The sequence below is a fragment of the Silene latifolia genome, unplaced genomic scaffold (genome assembly GCF_048544455.1).
Source record: "Silene latifolia isolate original U9 population unplaced genomic scaffold, ASM4854445v1 scaffold_70, whole genome shotgun sequence".
Taxonomy (NCBI): Eukaryota; Viridiplantae; Streptophyta; class Magnoliopsida; order Caryophyllales; family Caryophyllaceae; genus Silene; species Silene latifolia.
Genome location: NW_027413609.1, coordinates 2,549,237 through 2,570,114, shown reverse-complemented (window position 1 = coordinate 2,570,114; position 20,878 = coordinate 2,549,237). Strand labels below are relative to the sequence as shown.

At 39.0% G+C, this 20,878-nt stretch overlaps 1 protein-coding gene across 1 annotated transcript in view; it reads left to right on the top strand.

Annotated features, from left to right (window-relative positions):
- Positions 1–10,156, top strand: part of LOC141639999 (uncharacterized) — a 51,546-nt gene extending 41,390 nt beyond the window's left edge. Inside the window, exons 36-43 of the mRNA XM_074448967.1 lie at positions 480–568; positions 663–773; positions 3,736–3,810; positions 4,464–4,529; positions 4,689–4,877; positions 4,979–5,089; positions 7,849–7,929; positions 9,439–10,156. Of these exons, the coding sequence (XP_074305068.1) occupies positions 480–568; positions 663–773; positions 3,736–3,810; positions 4,464–4,529; positions 4,689–4,877; positions 4,979–5,089; positions 7,849–7,929; positions 9,439–9,621 (905 nt within the window). The 3' untranslated portion in view covers positions 9,622–10,156. The remainder of the gene's footprint in view (positions 1–479; positions 569–662; positions 774–3,735; positions 3,811–4,463; positions 4,530–4,688; positions 4,878–4,978; positions 5,090–7,848; positions 7,930–9,438) is intronic.
- Positions 10,157–20,878: the final 10,722 nt, after the last annotated feature.

Genomic DNA, 20,878 nt, shown 5'->3' with positions numbered 1-20,878 from the left:
TTTCTGTTACACTGTACAAATCATCTCATATAGACTATCCAAGATCAGACATGTGTTGTGTATACTCTTTCTGTTTTTTTTTTTTTTTTTTTTTTTTTTTTTTTTTTTTTTTTACATAATATGATATTCTTTATTGTATGACAACGATTTGACTCTTAGTTTTACAAAACCTATTTAGGGAAATTTTTTGAAACTTGAACTCCCTCTTAATTTTTTTTTTTTTTTTTTTTTTTTGGGAATTGCCCAATGTTTCAAAAATATTTTGAAAGAGGGAGTGATTCTACCGAATAGGAGGGTGTGTCATTAAATGGCTAGCAAAATAATTTTTTATAAGTATAAATTTCTTAATAGCCCGTTGTGTTTTGAGAGGTTGATAAGTATATTGACTAGAAATTTGACAACATATATAGAAAAACAGAGGGTGTGTGCATACTTTTAGCATCTGTTTGTTATTTTCTTGACACATCTATGATTTATAGGTAATGTTGGCGACCATAAAGCTCTTGCCGCGGTGGTGAAGAGTTGGGCTCATACTACTAAATCATCATCCACCAAAGACCTGCTGCTTGTCAGACCTCATAAACTTTGTGCACTTGTTCAAATATTGTTCCTCAAAATATGTATTTTTAATGTTTATATTCGTTTAAATTTTTGCCATGTAGCATGCAGAAAAAGGTGGATATGCTATTGGAGCCTTCAATGTCTACAATTTGGAAGGGGTTGCTGCTGTTATTGCTGCTGCTGAAGAAGAATGCAGTCCTGCTATTTTACAGGTGAGTATTTACGAATGATCATGACTACATAAGTAATGCAAATGTTTTCAGTAGAACGATATCCTTCGGCCATTGTGTTTCATACTATGTTACTTTGGCTTTTCACTTTTAGGACCATACCTGCATCAATGCAACACCACATCGATATGGGTATGGATTCCGTACATGACACTTGTTAGTCCGACACTTATACTACGAGAGCTGAACTAGAGACGCTCGCACCATAAAAGTGGAGGAAGAAAGGAAAGTTTTTGAAGCATTTAGTATTATACTTAATAATCTTAAATCATATTTGCAAACTTCTTTCCAAGTACCTAAAAGATAGATTTGAAATGTTTCGTGTTTAGAAGTGTATTTCTACAACCACCATAACAACAAAGCCTTCCCAAAATACCCAAGGATCCGACTCGGACAGGGATCCGAGTGTCTGATCCTTGAAATCTTAAAATCAAGGACTCGGGTACGAGGATCCGTGAGTTATTTTGGACACGGCATTTTTCTAAAATGATAAAATTATCTATACATATTTTAATATTTATTTATGAACTATAAAAATATCTATACATATTTACTTATCAATCTAGTTTTCTTACCCTACAAAAAAAAAAAAATAAATAAATAAAACCCTTAGATAACACCTGCTTCAATTTTCAATGCAAAATCATTTACTCCTGGAGTCTAAATGGCTAAACCTTCTCATCCTTATAACCTCTGCTTTCTCCTTCATCCTTAAGTGTTCAACAAAATTATTATTTCTTTTATTATTCACTGGCAAGGGTCCAATTTCACACTGAAGGGTCGGACACGAAATCCATGTCCGGGTCCGCCGGATCCTCCGGGGCAACTGAAGAGTCTGAGCATCACAGGTGTAGTTTAGCTTTCGAGTCATGTCCCGGCACCCGTATCCTCATCTTAGGACAGATTCCCTGTCTAATATTTTAATCATACCGTGTCCGACACTTGGATATGTATTCATGTCCAACACTCGTGCTGAAGTCACAGAGGCATAGGTTTCATATATAACAGAGACGCTCAATGGTGATATTGCAGCAGGAATATAACAATTCTATCTTGATCCATTTCCTACTCTCAGACTCTATCTACCTGAAAGCTAACTATTGGTCTCTCGTACTGTTGATTCCTGGTTATTTATCTGTAAACCTTTGAAGCTTAGTGGTACAAGATACTTCTCAATTTATTTTAATATATGCTTATGAGATCTATGATACTTCGACATGTCATCCACATTGAATTTCTTTGACCACCAGCTAACAATTGAGAGTCCAATTGTTTCTTCACAAGAGTGATTAGTTTCATACATGTTTTGGTGGAAGTGGAAGTTGGAGGATTGCTAATATCTTCTTTCACTGCGTGTGATTTTTCCATAATTGCTCAGTCTGCAGCTTCATTACAAATCAATAATATTACTGGGGCTGGGAGCTACATGTTTTGACAAAGTTATCGCCCTAGTGAAATTAGAAAGTACCAAGCCACCCCCAAACATCATAGTTGGCCCCATGTCTAGAAGTAGTGCAAAATATAATGAGCACCCATGTATGCTAAAACCTTTCCGATGGTCAAGGGAGTTGATCATCTTGCACTTTCGGTTAACTGTTTCATTTTCACCTTTTACTTAGGTTCTTCACTGCTTTAATTGCTTATCACCCATGTTGATGCTGCTTAGGTTATGTGTGCAACATTTCTAATATGCTGTTTTACTTGTTTTGTTGTCCCTTGATTTGTTTGGAGAGAAATGATTGTACCTTGAGACATATCCCCTTCAATTTTTCAGAATGAGTCCACATTTTCTATTTAGGCAGATTCACAGAAGCTTCCAATTACCTTTGTAGGACAGTAATATGATAGCTACAGGCCACACTATCCCCACCCCTCACTCGCTTACTCCTACTCCACAAACTCCAATCACTAGAATCCGCCTACGTCTTCACTCCGCCCCACTAGACGCCACCACCCCACTAGGCAACGCATCCGTCTCAAAAGCTACCAAACCTCAACCCAATCCATACGTCAACCCAAGACTTCACCCTTGAAAATGCAGCCCCCCCCCCCCACCCCACCCCAATCATTCATTCCAACCCAGAATCTTTCTCCCCAAACCTTTAAACCCTAGACAATGTAGGGTTTTCAAAGGTGAGGGAAGGATTATGAGAATGGGGATGGATGATTCCAGAATGGGACGGTTTTCAAGGGTGAAAAAGGGCAATTTATGGTGAGATGATTAATTTCTAGGCGGGGGAGAGGGTGTCGAGGATGGAGGATTCTTTCGTTTTTGAGGGGGTTGGGACTAAGTTCTGGTGAGTCTAGGTGAGCTGAGAAGTTGGGTTAATGTCAATGGCTGCGGGGTGGGGTTTGGTGGCCAAGGGGCTGGTAGATGGTGAGTGGATGATGTGGTGATGATGGGTGAGAGAGGTGTGATAAGATGGGTGGGTTGTGTAATGGAAGTGTTGTCTATATGCCTGAACACTTATTCGAACTGTTCTATTCTAGTATCAGTAATATGATAAGACTGGTTAGTTGCTTGCTCGCCGCATGATGACGCACGCCCAAACCAGCTCCAAAAAATGTGTATCCCAACAGGACATTTCCAGCGAGTGTTCCACTCTGCCGTTCAGTGCTACGGCATCATTACTACAGTGTCAGTGGCTGTTCTGATTAACCCAGGTCAATGCTCTAGAATCACACTATAATTTATATTTTAATTAATGTAGTCAAGTAGGCCAAAATATGCTCGTAAAACTTTAATCACCATGGCCCAGCAAAACTATTTAAGATGTTCATATACTTATTGCATCTTTGTTGACGGTTGATCTCGTTCTTGAGTTGATAGATACAGGATGCCTTGCAAATGTATACTCTTTACCACACTTATTATCTTTGCCCTACCACATTAAAACCCGGTCCTCATTTTCACCAAGCAAACTAATGTTATAAACTTGACCAGATTCATCCAGGAGCCTTAAAACAAGGAGGCCTTCCCTTGATTGCCTGTTGTCTCTCAGCTGCTAAGCAAACAACTGTAAGTATATCTTCATTTAGGATTCAGTGATGTAGACATGAGTCTCATCTGCATTGGTGTCCGCTTTTTTATGGTTTTTCAGTTAGTCCTTCTGTTTGAATAACATGGATACTCTTCTAGTTCAGTGATGTACAGCTTTGAACAATGGAAGCAACAACTTCTCGCATTTGTAGACTAGAATAAAGCTATAAGCTTTAAATTAGAAGGCAAATTCTCATTTCAGACGGGCCTTTTTCGTCTGAGATTAAGACGGAGAAAATGTCGTCCTTTGTAATAAAAAGTGGCCATTTAATGACAAAATGTTACAGCTTAAATTGTTCACAATTTATTAGAAAACTGTCCTGGTAACTTTTTATCAAAAACCGATCACATTTTATCGTAAAATGGTCACATTTTCTCCGTCTTAATTTCAGACGGAAAAGGCCCGTTTTAAGCAAGACTTTTGGAAATTAGAAACAGTTTTGCTTTAAAATCAAAACATATGCCAGTGATACTGGCATGTCTGTTTAACCCTGATAAGGGCAGTTAGTCGGAAATCAGAAGTTTCCAGTTTTCGTATAAAAGCACCATGCCTTTATCTTAGGATAATTGACTAATACTTTGCAAAAACTACGTTTCTGAGTTTTTTTATATGTGAAATTATGTATTAACAGATTCCCGTAGCTGTTCATTTCGACCATGGAACATCCAAACAAGAATTACTAGAAATTTTGGAGTTGGTAAGTTGGTTTACCACTTGCCAATATAAAATAACGGCTTCTGAATTATTTTCCTTTCTGAATAATTGGCGAAGTTTTTGAATGCAGTATATCTATCGTTCTAAGTTCTAACTCTAAACCTTTTAGTCTTTTGTATTTCATCATTATTGGAAATGACAGGGTTTGGACTCATTAATGGTGGATGGCTCACATCTTCCATTTGACGACAATGTTTTGTATACAAAGTACATATGCCAGTTGGCTCATAAGAAAAACATGTTCGTTGAAGCTGAGTTAGGCAGATTATCAGGAACAGAGGATGATTTGACCGTCGAAGAATATGAAGCAAAGCTAACTGACTTTGGCCAGGTTATCTATATACCTACGAGTCTACAACTTCCAGTCATCATTGTTTTTGATTTATCATATGGTCCGATTAACAACTATCTATTTTTCTGTCTCCCGTACAGGCACGGGATTTTATTGATAAGACCGGTATTGATGCTCTTGCAGTCTGCATTGGCAATGTCCATGGGAAATACCCAGCAGCTGGCCCAAATCTCAGGCTTGATTTGCTTGAGGTAATATATATATATATATATATATATATATATATATTTTTTTTTTTTTTTTTTTTTATTTTTTTTTTTTGCAAGCAAGGGAAATGACTTCCTTTCAAACCTTATTGGATCCGCCTAGTCAGAACTATGACGAGTGTCATTACACCAGAGATCATAAGGAGAGTCCGGCGAGTCCAAACCTCGGGAATACGCGACAGCACGGAAAGCCGACACCCCGTTTAACAGACCCAAAGGCCACCGTGCAATACCTCAGTGCTCCCGTCTAGGGCGTCGAACCCGGGACCTCAAGGATGAGGAGTTTGTACCTTACGGTACCCCCGGGACACCACTAGACCCAAGCCACTTCGGTTAAGAGGTCTTGAGGACCGATTGCCTTAAGATTGGATGTCTAGCACCAGCTAGAATCAATTCATCTTTTTTTTTTTCCTTTCTTTAACTCCATTTGATTACACATGGCTTATCCGTGTCTGCTAAATTTCAGCTGCAAGGTAAACCCAAATTTGTGCCGTTGAAATAATTTGTACTTTGGTCCTCTACGTATCAATTTAGAAATAAATTCTTTTGGTCATTATCAGTGAAGAAGTAATTTCTTTTAGTACTCTTTTGGCAAACTACTACAAGGGGGAATAAGATGAGCTGATAAATTGCTACTACTACAACAATATTATCTAAGTGCCTATAGGGCTCTCCATACTATTATAGAAAATTTATTGGTAGGTATCACGTGCTCGATAGTTTCATGACTTCCGGCATGTTACTACTGATTTGTTTGAAAATGGGGATTTGGATGGAAAAGGAGAGGGGAGGGAAATGGAGAGAGGTGGGTTCCTTTGTTTTGTTAACAAAATGGAGGTGAGCGATTTAGAGGGGAGGTACAGTAGATTTCATCACTTCCCTCCTATAAGGCAAATTAACATTCTTCCAACAAAGGAAAGATTTGGAGGGAAAAACTCATCCCACCATTCTCCCTCCCTTTCCCTTCCCATGTTCCTCACCCCTCCCCCTCTCTTTCCCCCCTCTTTTCGTATCCGAACACTCCCTAAGGGCTTGTCTGATGGAGGGAATGAAACAGAGAGGGAGGGAGGGAGAGGGAGAGATACAAAATCTCTTGTTTGGTTACAAAATAGGATAGGTGGGAAATGGATATCCATTTCCCCTCCTCCGAATCTCTTCAAAACCCCTCCACTCGAAGAAAGATTTGAAGGTAAAACTCCTTGTGTCATTTCCCATTTGCTTCCCTCCCTTCCCCCAAATGATCTATTGTTTGGTGGGCATAAGTTGAATCAAAGATAGTCTTCCAACTTTATGGACATTTTTCTTTCAAGAATATAGCCTAATTAGTAAACCTGGCAAACGAATATTTAGAGCAGGGTTTGGGTCAATTTGAATTCACTCTTATTGGGTCTTGGATTGGGCCAAGTTGGGACAATTTGGATGCACTCTTATTGGTGCACTCTTATTGGTCGATCCAGGTAGCGGTAGTTCGGGTTTATAATGTTCTGGGGGTTAGTTGTTATGGGTTGGATTAATCCGGGATTCTTAGGGTCATATTGATCGTGGCTATTACACGTTTTGTCTTAAATTAGACACTTCAAGTCATTTATGATAGACGTTATTCTTAGGCTGATTGTTTTGGGGTCCGGTTAGATTGTATAATTCTATTAACTAGTCCGTCGTATTTTGTATTGATATAGTCTTTGTTTCCATCCCACTTGGGGTGTTTGGTTCACCCAATATAGGTATGAGGTATGGGGTTGGAATGAACCAAACCCATACCATGTGTTTGTTTGACGAAAATGGAGGTTTCATACCCATACCTCAAACCCATGATGTATGGGTTTCTCATACCCTTGGAGGGGGTGGGTATGAGATTGATGCCCATGATATCAAATTAAAAATAACAAAAAGTGATAAAAATAATTATGTCATATTGCACAAAAATCTTTTTATATATTTATTTGATTAATTTATCTACATGATTTAATAGTATTAAAAATTATTATTAAAAATATTGTATTTTGAAGATTTTTTTTGCTTTGATTGATTTCTAACCCCATACCACACAAATTGAAACAAACACAAGGTATGAGGTATCAAGTTCCAGCCCGATACCACCCACCACCCAGGTATGATTCCTGATTCCAAACCCATACCCACGAGCGAACCAAACAATATTGAGGATAGTATCTTTATGAACCAATGACCAATGGAAAGTTTCCAAGAGCAGGGGTGTCTAAGGCCACGGGCAACCACGGGCGGTGGAACCGGGCCTCCGGTTTTCGCCAGCGAATTTACAAGCTTTGTTAATGAATTTAATATAAAACTCGATGTATATTACACTCGTATATTCATATTTGGGGCCTCATTTTCCTGTGATGCACCGGGCCTCCATTTGTTTTAAGACGCCCCTGTCCAAGAGTATTTATAGATCTGTAACAGGACATCTTTCCACGAAGACATATTTGCCAGTCAATCTGAAATGGTGATTTTTATGTATTAGTGCAACATCCTGGCTCTGATCTCGTTTCTCGTAAAAAGTCAGTGTTGAATTCATTCGTGTTTGCATTTGTGCCTATACTTCTTGGTTTGCAGTTATGCTCTTTTCGAAATTCCGGTTTAATCCTTTGTTATCCAACAGTAGTTTTCTAGGATCATTTATTCTTTTCAAACTTTGTGCTTGCTTTGTACTGTATTTATTAGCTTCATTGAAACTTAGGTTGTTCATACAAAATCTTGATTTTCTTATATGTTATTTGTAGGATTTACGTGCTCTGACTTCTGAGAAAAATGTAAGCCTTGTCCTTCATGGAGCTTCTGGTTTGCCCATGGAACTCGTCAAGGTAAATTACCATTCGTATTTTGTATTGTCTACGTAAATAAACTTAACAAATGAACAGTTTACTTAGGATATCTATGAATAAACTTCCCATTTGAAATATTTCTTTTTTTTTTTGGGTTTTCTACGATGTATCTCCCGTGTTTTTTTTTTAAATTCTAACACATCCTCGGTTTTTCAAAATAAGACGAGGTATCCCTAAACTTTATGAAAAGTCCTTCAAGTAACCTAATTTCCCTAATTTTGCTCTTTTTAATTTTATGTTTGTGGGTATTTAGTTGATTCCTCATCCTAAATACGTAACCCCTGATCATCCAAATTCCTCTTTTAAAAGTCCTTCAAGAAACCCCTAATCATTGTTTACTAATCAATAGACAACTTTTTATGACAAAGTTTGGGCCTTAAAAATCTCGAATTAAGATGCTTTTGATATTTTTGGAAGGTATTGTTCTTTCACATACGCATTTTACTCATTCACATACACAAATTACACTTTTACCCCTTTCACTTTTCAATTTTCTTTCATCCCTCGTCTCTCATACTTAATATTCCCCACCACGGCCACCTCCTCCATTTCTCTACCGGACCACCACCAACCCCCGATTACTGGCGATCCCAGCCGCCAGAGATACCAGCCGCTTTCCCTACCGATGATCACAGCTGCGACTCCACCAACAAACCACCCTTCACGCAGCCTCAGTCGATCTCGATAATAATGAAATAATTCCCGCACACCACCATCTTCCCTATTCTCTCATGCATGTTAAAATTCATTCATTGAAAAAAATGACAATTCAATCAAGTATTGAATAACGATTTGATTGAAATATCAAATTTAGAAGCAATATGGACATTGTATTTGTAACAATTTTCATATAGTCGAAGAAATGGGGCACTGCAATTTTGCGTCATACAAAGCAATCAACTTGCGTAATGCAATTTTGTCTAATATAAAGCAAATTAATGTAGATTTTTGATAAATCAAACTAATAAATTGTTCAATAAGATCCATAATTGAAGAACTTGAGTGAGATTTAATTAGGTTTTAGGAGAAAGGGAAAAGATAAAATTATGGTTTTTTTGTTGATGGGAGGGTAATGTTTGGATACATTATGAAAAAAATGTATGTAAAAGAGTATAAGTCGTATGTGAAAAAGTAACACCGATCTTTTAATTCAGGGGTATAATTGACGATTTTTAAAATCAATGGTGTATGTTCGGATTCGGAAAACATAGGGAGGTAGAATATCCCTTCCTTTTGTATGTTGTCTCGTGACTACACATCTTTATTTAAATTTGCATTTCCATCATCTTATTATGTTCTTTAGTTGTATGCAAAACAACCTGAAAGCCTATTCATGTAGAGGGAAGTATACTGCATCAAAGTAAATCCGAAGCTTAGACTTTCAGCATTTACTGAACAAAGTCGATTGTTTTTTCATATGTTTGTGCTTTTAGAGGATTATTGTGTTATCCTTATTTAAAAAAAAAAAAATGTCTACTGACTGAGCAGAGATGCATCGAGCTTGGCGTGAGAAAGTTCAATGTGAATACCGAGGTCAGGAAAGCTTACATGGATTCACTAGCCAGTCCTGGAAATGATCTTGTAAATGTTATGGCTTCAGCAAAGGAGGCTATGAAAGCTGTCGTTGCCGAGAAGATGCGGCTATTTGGCTCTGCAGGAAAAGCGCCATGATGACATATCGGCCGAGATAAAATCATTAACTCCTATTTATCGTTAGCTTCATGACCTTGTCTCAATAGAAAGAATAGGAGATTGGAAGGGAAAGCGGGTATAATTCAGCTGCGGCGTTAATAAATAATTGTTGGAGGGAATTCCTTCCTTTCTCCAAACATAATTAAAATTCCTCTCTCCAAAAACACTTTGCGTTAGAGAAATCATACTTCCTATGTTTTTTCATTTAAAAACACAACAAATTAGAATTATAATATCATCAATAATACAACCTTACGCCAAAGATGTGACCATTGCCTTTGTATTGGAAGAAAATGACTTTCAAATATAAGATATGCACAAAATAATCTTTTTTTACATCTCTCTTGTAAAAAATACTTTTCATTTTTTGCGTTGGGTTCACACTATTTATTAAACATAGTTTATTTTCGCAGTATGTATATTTCTCATTACAGTACTCTTTACGTAATATTTTCCATTCACATGCCCTTTACTAAAAAATAATCCATCGCCCAATTTCTCTCAATTCTCTGACGAGACTATTTCGATCGATCAATTTTCTTTGATTACTAACTCTAATAAAACATATACTTAACTCTGTAAATGCATTTATTGAACAACTCAATATTTTCATCCACTTTTTAAAAAGTAATTTACTTATTTTATGATATGTTTTGGGTTTTATTAGGGTATTTGGGTTTGGTGGTTGGAGGGTGGTCTGAGGACGGCGCATGTATAAAATCAGGCGGACGTGTGGCTGGTTGAGGAGCACAAGTAGTGGTCGACGCGGTGGCCATCTAGCCGAGCCACAAATTAGAGGGAGTATAATTTGTGGGAGGAATTGAAAGGCGGTAATGTTGTGCTAGGGCCGTGGAAGAGACGATGTCATGACGAGGCGGTGAGTTGTGCGACGTGGCGGCTGCCAATAGCTACCGTAAATCAAGGGTGTGTAGTACAATTAATGCCTTGAATACCAGGGCATTGATAGCCAGGAGGAATGGTGAGGCCATTCTCACACGGTGGTGAAACGGCCGGGACAATAGGAGTGGTCTTGGGTGGTGCTTGGGTTTGATGGGCAGTAATGTTCACATTGTTCAACGTCTTTTTTTCTTTCTTTTTGCCCGTAGGATGCAATACAATAGAGGAGACAGATGAGAAGGGTAAAATCGAAAATAGCATACTGTATTGAGTAAAGAGTGTACTGCGAAAATCACCACCCATTTAACATGAGGAAATGTAGTAGGATCTTGTGTTAATTGTTGGGTTCGAATCAAAGTCACCAAACCGTTGGTTGAACTATAGGTTTTACAACACGAGTGGCTCTAATATTTTTTTTTTGGACAACGATTAACCAACATAAAATATGTAAAGAAATGTTTTGTATGCTCTAAGTAAATTTTATGGTTATATAGTCACTTGCTTAATTAGTGAATTACTCAGATTTTCAATTTTTTTCAATTATTAATTATTGAAAACATTCTTTAATGTCACACTTTTTAAAACTTAATACCTTAGCAAAAACAATCTAAACTTAATACCTTTAAAAAATACTCCCAACAATATTTTGTCCCTTAAGTAACTTTTGCGAAAAAAAAAATGAATTCTTCCATGAACTTTTTAAATTTTCCTTCAAAGTTTTGATTTTATCGCCATTACACCCCCTATTCTTTTTTCACTCTGTTCCCTTTTATTCCTCTCACTCTAACCTTGATGGTGTCGTATGTGCGCGAATTTCGAGGACGAAGTTCATTTTAAGGAGGGAGAATGTAACATTTCATTTTGGCAGATGTCCTTGTTTGGTGAATGTCATTAATATTGGGGTGTTAATATTGTGCAATGCATAATGATGGTGATAGGTCAAACGTGATGATCTTGATATAATGCTTGGGAGTCAGTGTTGTATTAATGGATTAGTAGTGTTGACTCTATGGAGCTTGATAGGTAGTGTTAAGGGTATTGCGGTGGTGTGAGTCACATGTGAAGCTGATCTTGTTCGTTGAGTTAGTGCTATGAGTGGTCGAGACTTCTTTTCGTGTTAGTGTTGCTTTAGCTTTGTGAGAGGAGAGTAAGGTAGGAGGTTTCTTGTGAGAGTCGGGTGTGAACTTCGAGGACGAAGTTTATTTTAAGGGAGGAAGACTTTAATACCCCAGACTTTCTTAGCTGTGCACTCGGTCGAGTACAGTAGAGTACTCGACCAAGTGGCCCTCACTCGACCAATTGAGTGGACCGAGTGCCCTCTAGGCTCAAGCCAAGTTCTGTTTGTTTGTCACTCGGTCCAGTGGCTGGTGCACTCGACCGAGTGGCGATGCGCTCGACCAAGTGCCTTGATACACTCAACCGAGTGTACGGGTTCAGACCCAGTTTCCGCCTGTTGGGCTCCGTGTTTTGGGCCTTGCTATATAAGCTTCCATTTTAGTTTTCTCCTTCCTTTTTACAAACCCTAAACTCTCCACACTCTCTCAACCACCCAAAATCCTCTCAAACACTCTTACACCTTATCCTTTTGAGATTTTCTCTTACCTTAAGAGATTTGCGCCCAAGTTTCACTCTTTCTCATTTCTTTACTTCGTAAGTTGTTATTTACTCTTTTTACTCTTATTTTCTAGTAGTAACCCTAGATTTTGGGTGTTTTATGGAAGTTGTTAATTAGCGATTATGATTAGTATTATGAGTAATTAACGGTTAATAATAAAGGGTTTTATATAATAAAAGAGTATAGGATGTATAGTGAAAGTAAATATGTGATTTGTGTAGAATGAGACAGTTTTATGAGGCGGATATTGCTTGTTTCGAGTTGCTTTTGAAGTGCTAAAAGTTTTACATGTCTCATTGTTGTGTTGTTGTTGCATTATAACATGATTATGTTGATAATTGTTGTTAGTCTCATTGTATTGTTGATATTTCATGGTGGCATGATAATGGATTGTTAAGGATAGTTTCATGATATCATTAGAGTTTCATTATAACATGTTAATTGGGGATTTCATCTTGAGGTAGTGTTGTGGTTGTTGGTGTATGCGAGTACTTGACATAATTGGCATTTATTACATGAGAAAGAGGCACATATGGTAAGAGTCATTCATGTGAAAGTATGGACCAGGCCACCCGCGCGTTGGTTAAGATTTCGAGGCGTCGACACTTCTCCCACGGAACTTTGGTTGGACAAAGCACGTCATGGGCCGTTAACAATTTGAAAGACATTAAAACCGGTGAAAGGTTATTTAAACAAGCCTGCATTTGTGGACTCGCCACCAATTTTTATGGAAAATTGGAACCGTTCGAATACTCCATGTCATGTCAAGACACAAAGTAATGACATGAACACTAAGAAATTCGTTACCCTTAACATTCTATGTCTAGAATGACGCTCGCGATGCCAATGAACACTGATGCTCACAGATATCTTAGTAAGGGTGAGGGTACGTATTAGGAAACTCTTTATTTGAACACCTAATCCCGTCCACCTCGATAGCGGCCTCTACTAATGATCAGGGAAGTTATTTATATTTGATATGTTGTCAATTGTATGCATGTTATGCAACAAACATGTTTTAAACCTAGCATGTGATTATATACTATGTTGGTTGACAATGAATTTAACACTTAATTGGGGGTCATAGTTGGAATTTAGGAAAAAGTCGGATTAGGAAAGAAATCCGGAAAGTTTCTGGAAATTGGGAAAAAGCAACACAGGAAGAGGCGCAGCAGGAACTGCAACCTTTCGAAGAGGCGTAGCTCATATTGCTTCATTTCCTGAGGCTATTTCGTCCTCAGTAAGAAAGATTTTCGCGGTTTAATTTAGGAATTAGGGAAGATGTATGTTTTCTATTCCATAAAGAAGATATTTCCGATATTTTAATCATAAAAAATAATTATTTAGGAATAAAACTCTAGAATATTCTAGAACATTGCGACTCGGCTTAAGACGGTTTAGAAAATGGAAACGGTTTTTGACCCGAACTCCAAATGTACTCTAATTACTGTCAAAACGGCCTTATCGGCGCGTAGATGACAATCATGAGGTTGACTCGACTATTTGAGCTATCACTTGTTGATAAACTTGAGAAATGTCATAAATCTCTCCGCGTGATAAACATGCGGCCCAATCATCACTGGGTGGTTGGCGGAAGGTATAGAAACGAGGTATCTACAGAGCCCCCACTTTGACTGAGGCTTGGACAAGCCAAAAGTCAAAGTATAGCCCTCAGGTCAATCGAAGATTACAACCTGAAGACTATGGCGACGCGAGGCGGCTCAAGAGGACTGAACCAAGGATCTGTCATCGGGAACATTTTAGAGGTTGTCGACTATCGGGGAGGGTCGTTTAAAGTCCATTAGACTACGTGGGAAAGCTCGTCAACCATAAGAAGAAACCATACCTGAGGTGTAGGTGAATTGGAACTTCATAGGGACGAAACATCTAATGCCGACAGCAGGACGTTAGAAGAAATCGTTGGGACAAAGGCAAAGCATTATGAGTACCGCCGGGGAACAATATATAATTAGGCAGGAACGTTATAGGCACCGCCAGGAGAACAATTTGCTTGAAAACGCTATGGCAGGACTTTATGTGGAACCACCGAAAAAAGAATAATCAACTTTGTAAATAGCAGGACATTATGGGCACTGCTGGAGAAGAAGGCATGAATTTTATAGGCACCGTCTAAATAATTTGCTTGCGTCGTTTCAAGCGGATTTCACTTTGGTCGAGAAGCTCATGGGCTGTATAGCGGAAACGAACTCTCGCTGGGGAATAAAAATGTTGCAATTTGCTGGGGAAAATGTAGGCCTGGGCTAAGAAAAACGCCCGAAAGGAACATACGGAATAAAAATACCCGCGAAAATACTACGAGAAAGGTAGAGAATGGGGCCAGGGCCCACAAATAACGAAGTCGTAACGACTTGATAACGAGAACTGATGTAAAGCTGCTGGAGAAGAGGCGCAGCAGGTGTATGACCTAAGGAAAGGGCGCAGCATTTGCTGCGTTTTCTCCCGAGATCGTCTCGGTCTGATAAAACAGAAACTCAGCACGAGTTTCTTATTCATTCCAAACAATATCACTCGTCTTCTAAACACGAAGAAACCCGAAAATCTTCATAAAATCTCGTCAAAACTTGATAAAATTTGCCACAAACCATGACAAATCCAGGAATGCATCTCGTCCTTGATTTAATTTGCTTTTGTAGCTTGAATTTGGGGTAGAAAATTAGGGTTTTTGAGCCTAAAATTTTGAAAAATTGGGGGTTTTGCCTCAAATGGATTTGCTCCTTGAAATTGACATTACAAATGCGTAATTGAACATGCTAGGAGCATAACCACGTATCCATTATGAATTTTCGTTGAGTATTGATGAATTGAGAGCGAAATAAGACGATCTTTGCTAAACCGCTTCAAAAGGCTTGAACGTGACCTTATACTAGTCGGTTTTCAATAAAACTGGATGTTTTGGAACCCTTGGATGATGGGTAAACTTGCTATCATGTTGGAATTTCAGTTTGTGACTGGTCCTCCGGGACACTTTTTGCATGGGATTTAGGTATAGTAACGAAATGCTGCCGAAAGTTCAACTCGTAGCCGTGACTAAGCTTAAATTAGATATGTAGGAACGTGACTTATTATACTTGTTGACTTGCTTGAGAATAGCGAAAAAGTAGCTTGGAAAAAATGCCCTAAAACGGCCTCTAAATGCCTTTTTTGCTCCTTTTGCAGAGGATATACCTTCTACTTCGGGGCGAGACCCAATGGATGTGGAGTTTGACCCTCTCTCGGCTCTCGTGGTTCACATGGTAGTTGTATAGGAGGTGGAGGAAGAGGGGCCTAGGAGGGCGAACATGAGGAGGAGGGGGCGTTAGCTCGCGCCGGCGCCTGAGTGGGCTGAGAAATGGGATGTCCGACATCTCATTTGGGTAGAGGAGAGCCACTTGTCGTATCGTATGGCAAGGAGTATGGTAAGCTTTCGACCTGGCCTTGTATTGCGCCATTTCTTTTTATTTCGTCTACTTAGCTTAGAAGCTAACAAACCTTTCAAAATGCAGGAGGCTGGCAGCATGAGGTCGTTCTCCGGATATATGACCTTGATAGAGGCTTTCGAGAAGTTTTCGGAGGAGGAGAAGGCAATCATTGAGCATTGGGTCTTCGGAGCATTAGTGCAGGGTTGGCGTGAGATCAAGAGGAAGAAGATTCGACCTAATATGTGCCTGATCTGAGCCTTCTTGGATCGCTTTTAGGACACGACCTCGACTTTCCATATGCCTTTTGGAGAGATCGGGGTCACCATGGAGGACTATGGCATAATCTCTGGCTTGCCTTGCAGAGAGGAGCCGATGGTGTGGCCTGCAACGGCTATGAGAGTGGAATCAGCTGAGGCTAGAAGTTTGATCGGCTGGAACCTTGCTAGGACCGCGGCTAGGGTACCCGGCCGAGTTTCGAGTGCTTACATCAACGATTATTTTGATGGTAAGGTTCCGGCGAGAGTGCAGATGACCGCAGGTGGTGGCACGGTACCTCCTTCACCTTGCACAGCTGAGCAGCGGGCCCATTTGTGGCTGTCGTGGTTTCTGTCTCAGATTTACTTCCGAGATAAGAGGAGAGGCTGTCGACGAAGCTTCTTCCTTTTTTTTGCTGACTGATGTGTCTAATTTATATATGATTTTACCCCTATTTTAGCCCGGTTTTATTTGATTATTACACTTTTATTAGTGTATTTGTGAGCTAGTTCCGTGTTCTAGGTGTCTTTGCTTGTATTCATTGTATTTTGTAGGAAATGAAGCATTTGGTAGCTTTTTCCCGTCAAATTTGCAAGCACTAAAGTTCACGAGGCTAAAAGAAACAAGATCATGCAAATGGAAGGGCGTTTTGGGAAATTCCGAGCAAAGAAATCCCGAGCATGAAGAAAGTGACATGGGTTGATACACAAATGAAGAAATGAAAATAAAGCCCAAACAAAGTCTAAATGAGCCAGCCAAATTGCAAGCTTAGGATTCCAAATTGATGCTTTTAGTCAATGCATTAAGGAGCATTAACACGGAGCTTAGGATACTTTTTGCTAATTAATCAAGAACTAGTCTAAATCCCGTGCTAATGCACAATATTTTAGATTGAGATGTATAGAGAAATTAATGTTTTGACTTTAAATTTAATGTTTAAAATCTACAATTATTGATGTGTAATGTTAATTACTACTCCGCAAGAGATAGAAAAGTGAAAATTGAGCATTTTTTTTGTAGAATATATTCATGTACATATATAAGTAGGCCAACATTTTTATAGAATAGCCAAAAGTGTTAAGCCAAATATTTGAGAATAATCAAACATATTAAGGCCCAGTTTAAAGATTAGAGTGATTTGAGCGGGAAAATTCCTAACTTCACCTATTCTTTTAGTAAACGGAGAAACCCACGTCCCCGATCGGGGTGGGGTGTCCCCGATCGGGGTCACCTTCACCTAGGATTTTTACGTTTCACCCTATATTCCTATATAAAGGGTGTGATGTGACCATTATTTGAGCATATTTAGTCCCCTAATTGAATCTATTTTGCATACTATTATAACATTCTATGGCCATTTTATCCGTCAAAACCTTCCTATTTGCTTTTCTATCGCATTTCATATGTTTTGTAGAAAATGAGACAATGAGGCGGAAATTCCCGTTTTTCGTGCATATTCGGAAGCTATTTGACGATGTTTGATGGAATAGTATGAAGAGGAAGCAAGAACTAAAGACCAATCCCATAAGAATAAAAAGAAAGTGAAGAAATAAGACGCTGTCAGAGGAGACGAGCGGATTCTCACGAACCCGCCCGTCTTGCAGTGACAACCCGTGCGTCCCAGCATCAAGACACCCGGATTCCTCCAGATAATCCGAGGGGATTCTCATGAAGACGCCCGGGCACCACCTCAACAATCCGCCCGTCTTCTCCCTCGGACGCCCGGATTCCCTTACAGCAAACTTTCGTTTCTTCAAGCTCTGTGAAAGATGCCCATCCTTCGAAAAATACCGGCGTTTCCCCGCTTAAAACTCAAAAGTGTAATTACTAATTTAGCCTTAGTAAACCTAATGAATCCCTACTATAAATACCCCACTTGTAAATCATCAAAGAGGGGAGCTTTTCGTCAAGTTTTATTAGACTATAATCAAGTTTCCATATTAGAAATTCCTCTTAGATTAGTTTAGGAGTAGATTAGAATAGATTACTCTTCAATCTTTCCACAAATTACACATTAATCTCTCCTTAATTTTTGTTCAAGTTTATTATTCATGTTTATTATTGGGTAATTGAAGATTATTGGGTTATTATTGGAGGATTGACAACCCTTCATCAATCAATCAAGTTTCTTCTATTATTCTTTGCTTTATTATTTGGATCATCTCAAGTTTGGTATAATTCCTTTACTCTTTAATCTTTATTGTTCATTTCTTCATTCTATTATCATGTTTATACTTGTTGTGATGATTGACACCATTAATGACATGTTTCCCATGATAATGAGTGAGTAGTTTCTTTATCTAGGATTAATGGGTAATTAGGGGAAACCAACATGGGATTGATTCATGCTTAATCTAATATGTTTTCATAATCAAATTGCTTGCTTGTTGTGATGTCAACTTTATGCACATGTTATGTTTGATGAAATGCTAAGCCTATGAATCCTTGCATTTTTACCATCTCTTATCTACTCAACTTTACTTGTAAGATATAAACCAACTCGAGTCTTGTTAGACCATGCATAGAAGTTGAATAGGAGGAAAGTAAGTCGACTTGTAGGTGTTGTACAATCTAATCGATTCAGCTCCGAGACCCAACTCTTCCAATGAACCGTAAGACATAAACCAACTCGGTTCCTCCACAACATTAATTGCTTGCTTAAGTTTGTAAACATGTTTGTATGATCAACACCATGAATCCCCTATGACCCCATGATATCCTAGCACTTTTAATCATTTGTTTACATCTTTCCTTTTATTGCTTGTTTTACTTTATTGCTTTTATTAGTCTAGAACACAACTACAAACCCAACCAAATTGTGATACTAGCATAAATTGAGATAGATAGACTTAGAACCCAAAGCACACCGTCCCATGGATCGACCTCGACTTAACCACTAACTAGTTGTTTGTTGAGTATTATAAATGTGTTTGATTGGATGTGTGACAACCAACTCTTGTTCCATCAAAATGGCGCCGTTGCCGGGGATGGTGCTATGTGATTAAGTTATTACTTGTTTGTCTATTTTAATTTTGCTTTCACCTTGAGGAACTTGTTCCTAAAGGATTGTTCTTACCGTTTTTGTGTAGTTTCCATGCTTGTAGTTGTTTCCTTGTCTTAGCTATGATGGCTCAAGACTTGACATATGGAGTAAGTAGTGGATCTTTTGAGTATGACTATGGGTATGGGGAGTTTGAGGAGCAAGTTAACACAAACCTACCTTACAACTCATACAATGAAAATCCTAACTACTACCCCAAATTTTCCAACCAAAACACTCACATCCAATGTCCACAACAACCACCCACCCAATACCCACTTCATAATGACTTTCAATTGCAACAATACAACCACTTTCACACCTACCCACAACAAGAAGATGAACCCATTCAAAATGTGATTTTCCAAATGATGGGAGATCAACAAAACTTCTTCAAACAAATGCTAGAAGAGAGCCAAAAGAGGGATAATGTCCTTCAAGGCATTGTTGCCCAAGGCGAGGAATTGGAGATTCAAATTGTCCAAATGAAAGAATCCCAAGCAATCACTCCCCACCGTTCTTTGGACATTGAACATGAACGCGAACTTGAAGTAGTAACTTTCGACATAGAGAATGAAAAATGGGAAGAGCCAATCTCCTTGAGCTCTTGTGAATATGAAAGTGTTGTGTTTGATAAGGAAGACATGAGGTTGAGTAAGCCAAATACTCTTAGCCTTTGTGAGTATGAGGGTGTGTCCTTTGAAGTGAATATTGAGACATTGGAGAAAGAGTTGAGTGAAGCCCCCATCTATGATTCGTATGAAGATAGCAACAATGATGATGAGCCTAGAGGATGGACTCAAGATATCACTTTGCTTGAGGAGCCTATCTTTGAGACATTTGAGATACCCTAACATGAAGAAGAACGTCCTTCCCCTATTCCTCATGAAGACTACTTGACACCTATCATGGAGCCAATGATCATTGAAGAGGATATGGTGGACCTTCTTCAAAAGGCCAAGGTATCATACAAGAGCTACTTGGTGGTTCCCACAATGACAACTCCTAAGGAACTCGATCATCAAAGCCATGAGAATTCTCCTTCCACTCATGAAGGATTGATAAATTCAAATGCTATCATCATCACCGAAAGTGAAAGAGAAGGTGGTAAGTGGAAGTCTCCGGACGAAAATAAACCATACTTCATACCTAGTGATGAAAGGAATCATGGGCTAATTGGTTCGAAACATCGTGAATATCCAAGTGCCAAGAAGAGGAAGAAAACAACAATGAATGACAAATTCCTTTGGCCAAGCTTCGTCTTGAAGTTAAGCAAACCATACTTGTTCTTATTTGGAGCTTGTTCACAAGCTTTTGATCTTCTTTTAAGAGCCTTGAGCTCCATGGATAACAATTTCTACAATTTGAACTAGTTTGGTGGAGTACTATCTCAAACCACCATTTGTATGATATTTCCTAAACCCTTTTACCTTGTATAATATTGTACATTATTGCATTTGCATTTAATTTCTTGCATGGGAGTGGTGAGAGAGAGAGACATCTTACATTTTTATTGAGCAAATTTCAGAAAAAGATAAGGAGGAATAGCAAATCGGTGAAAGGGTATGATATTGCAAGGAAAAGAAAGAAAAAGAAGAAAGGGAGCACGAGACGCCCGTCCCGAAGCCTGGACGCCCGTCCAGGACCCCATCGCATAACTGGTTGACGCTGTCCCAGAAGCCGGGCGGATTCAACACAAGACGCCCGTCTCGAGAAAAGACGTCGGTATTCTTCACGGGACGCCCATATTAAATGTCATCTGAAGCGAGATTTCGAGCTGCCAGGAAATCCGAGCGGATTTTTGAGAATCCGCCCGTCCCGAGCAAGACGCCCGTCCTAACTGAGAAGACGCCCGTCTTCTTCCTGCTCTCAGCTTAGCAGAATCCCTGCACTAGAATCCGCCCGGATTTGTGGGAAGACGCCCGTCTTCCAAAAGCACGAGACGCCCGTCCCGCAGCAAAGACGCTCGGATCGTCCCCTTTTTCTCGGATAAACCGGACAGGCCCCACC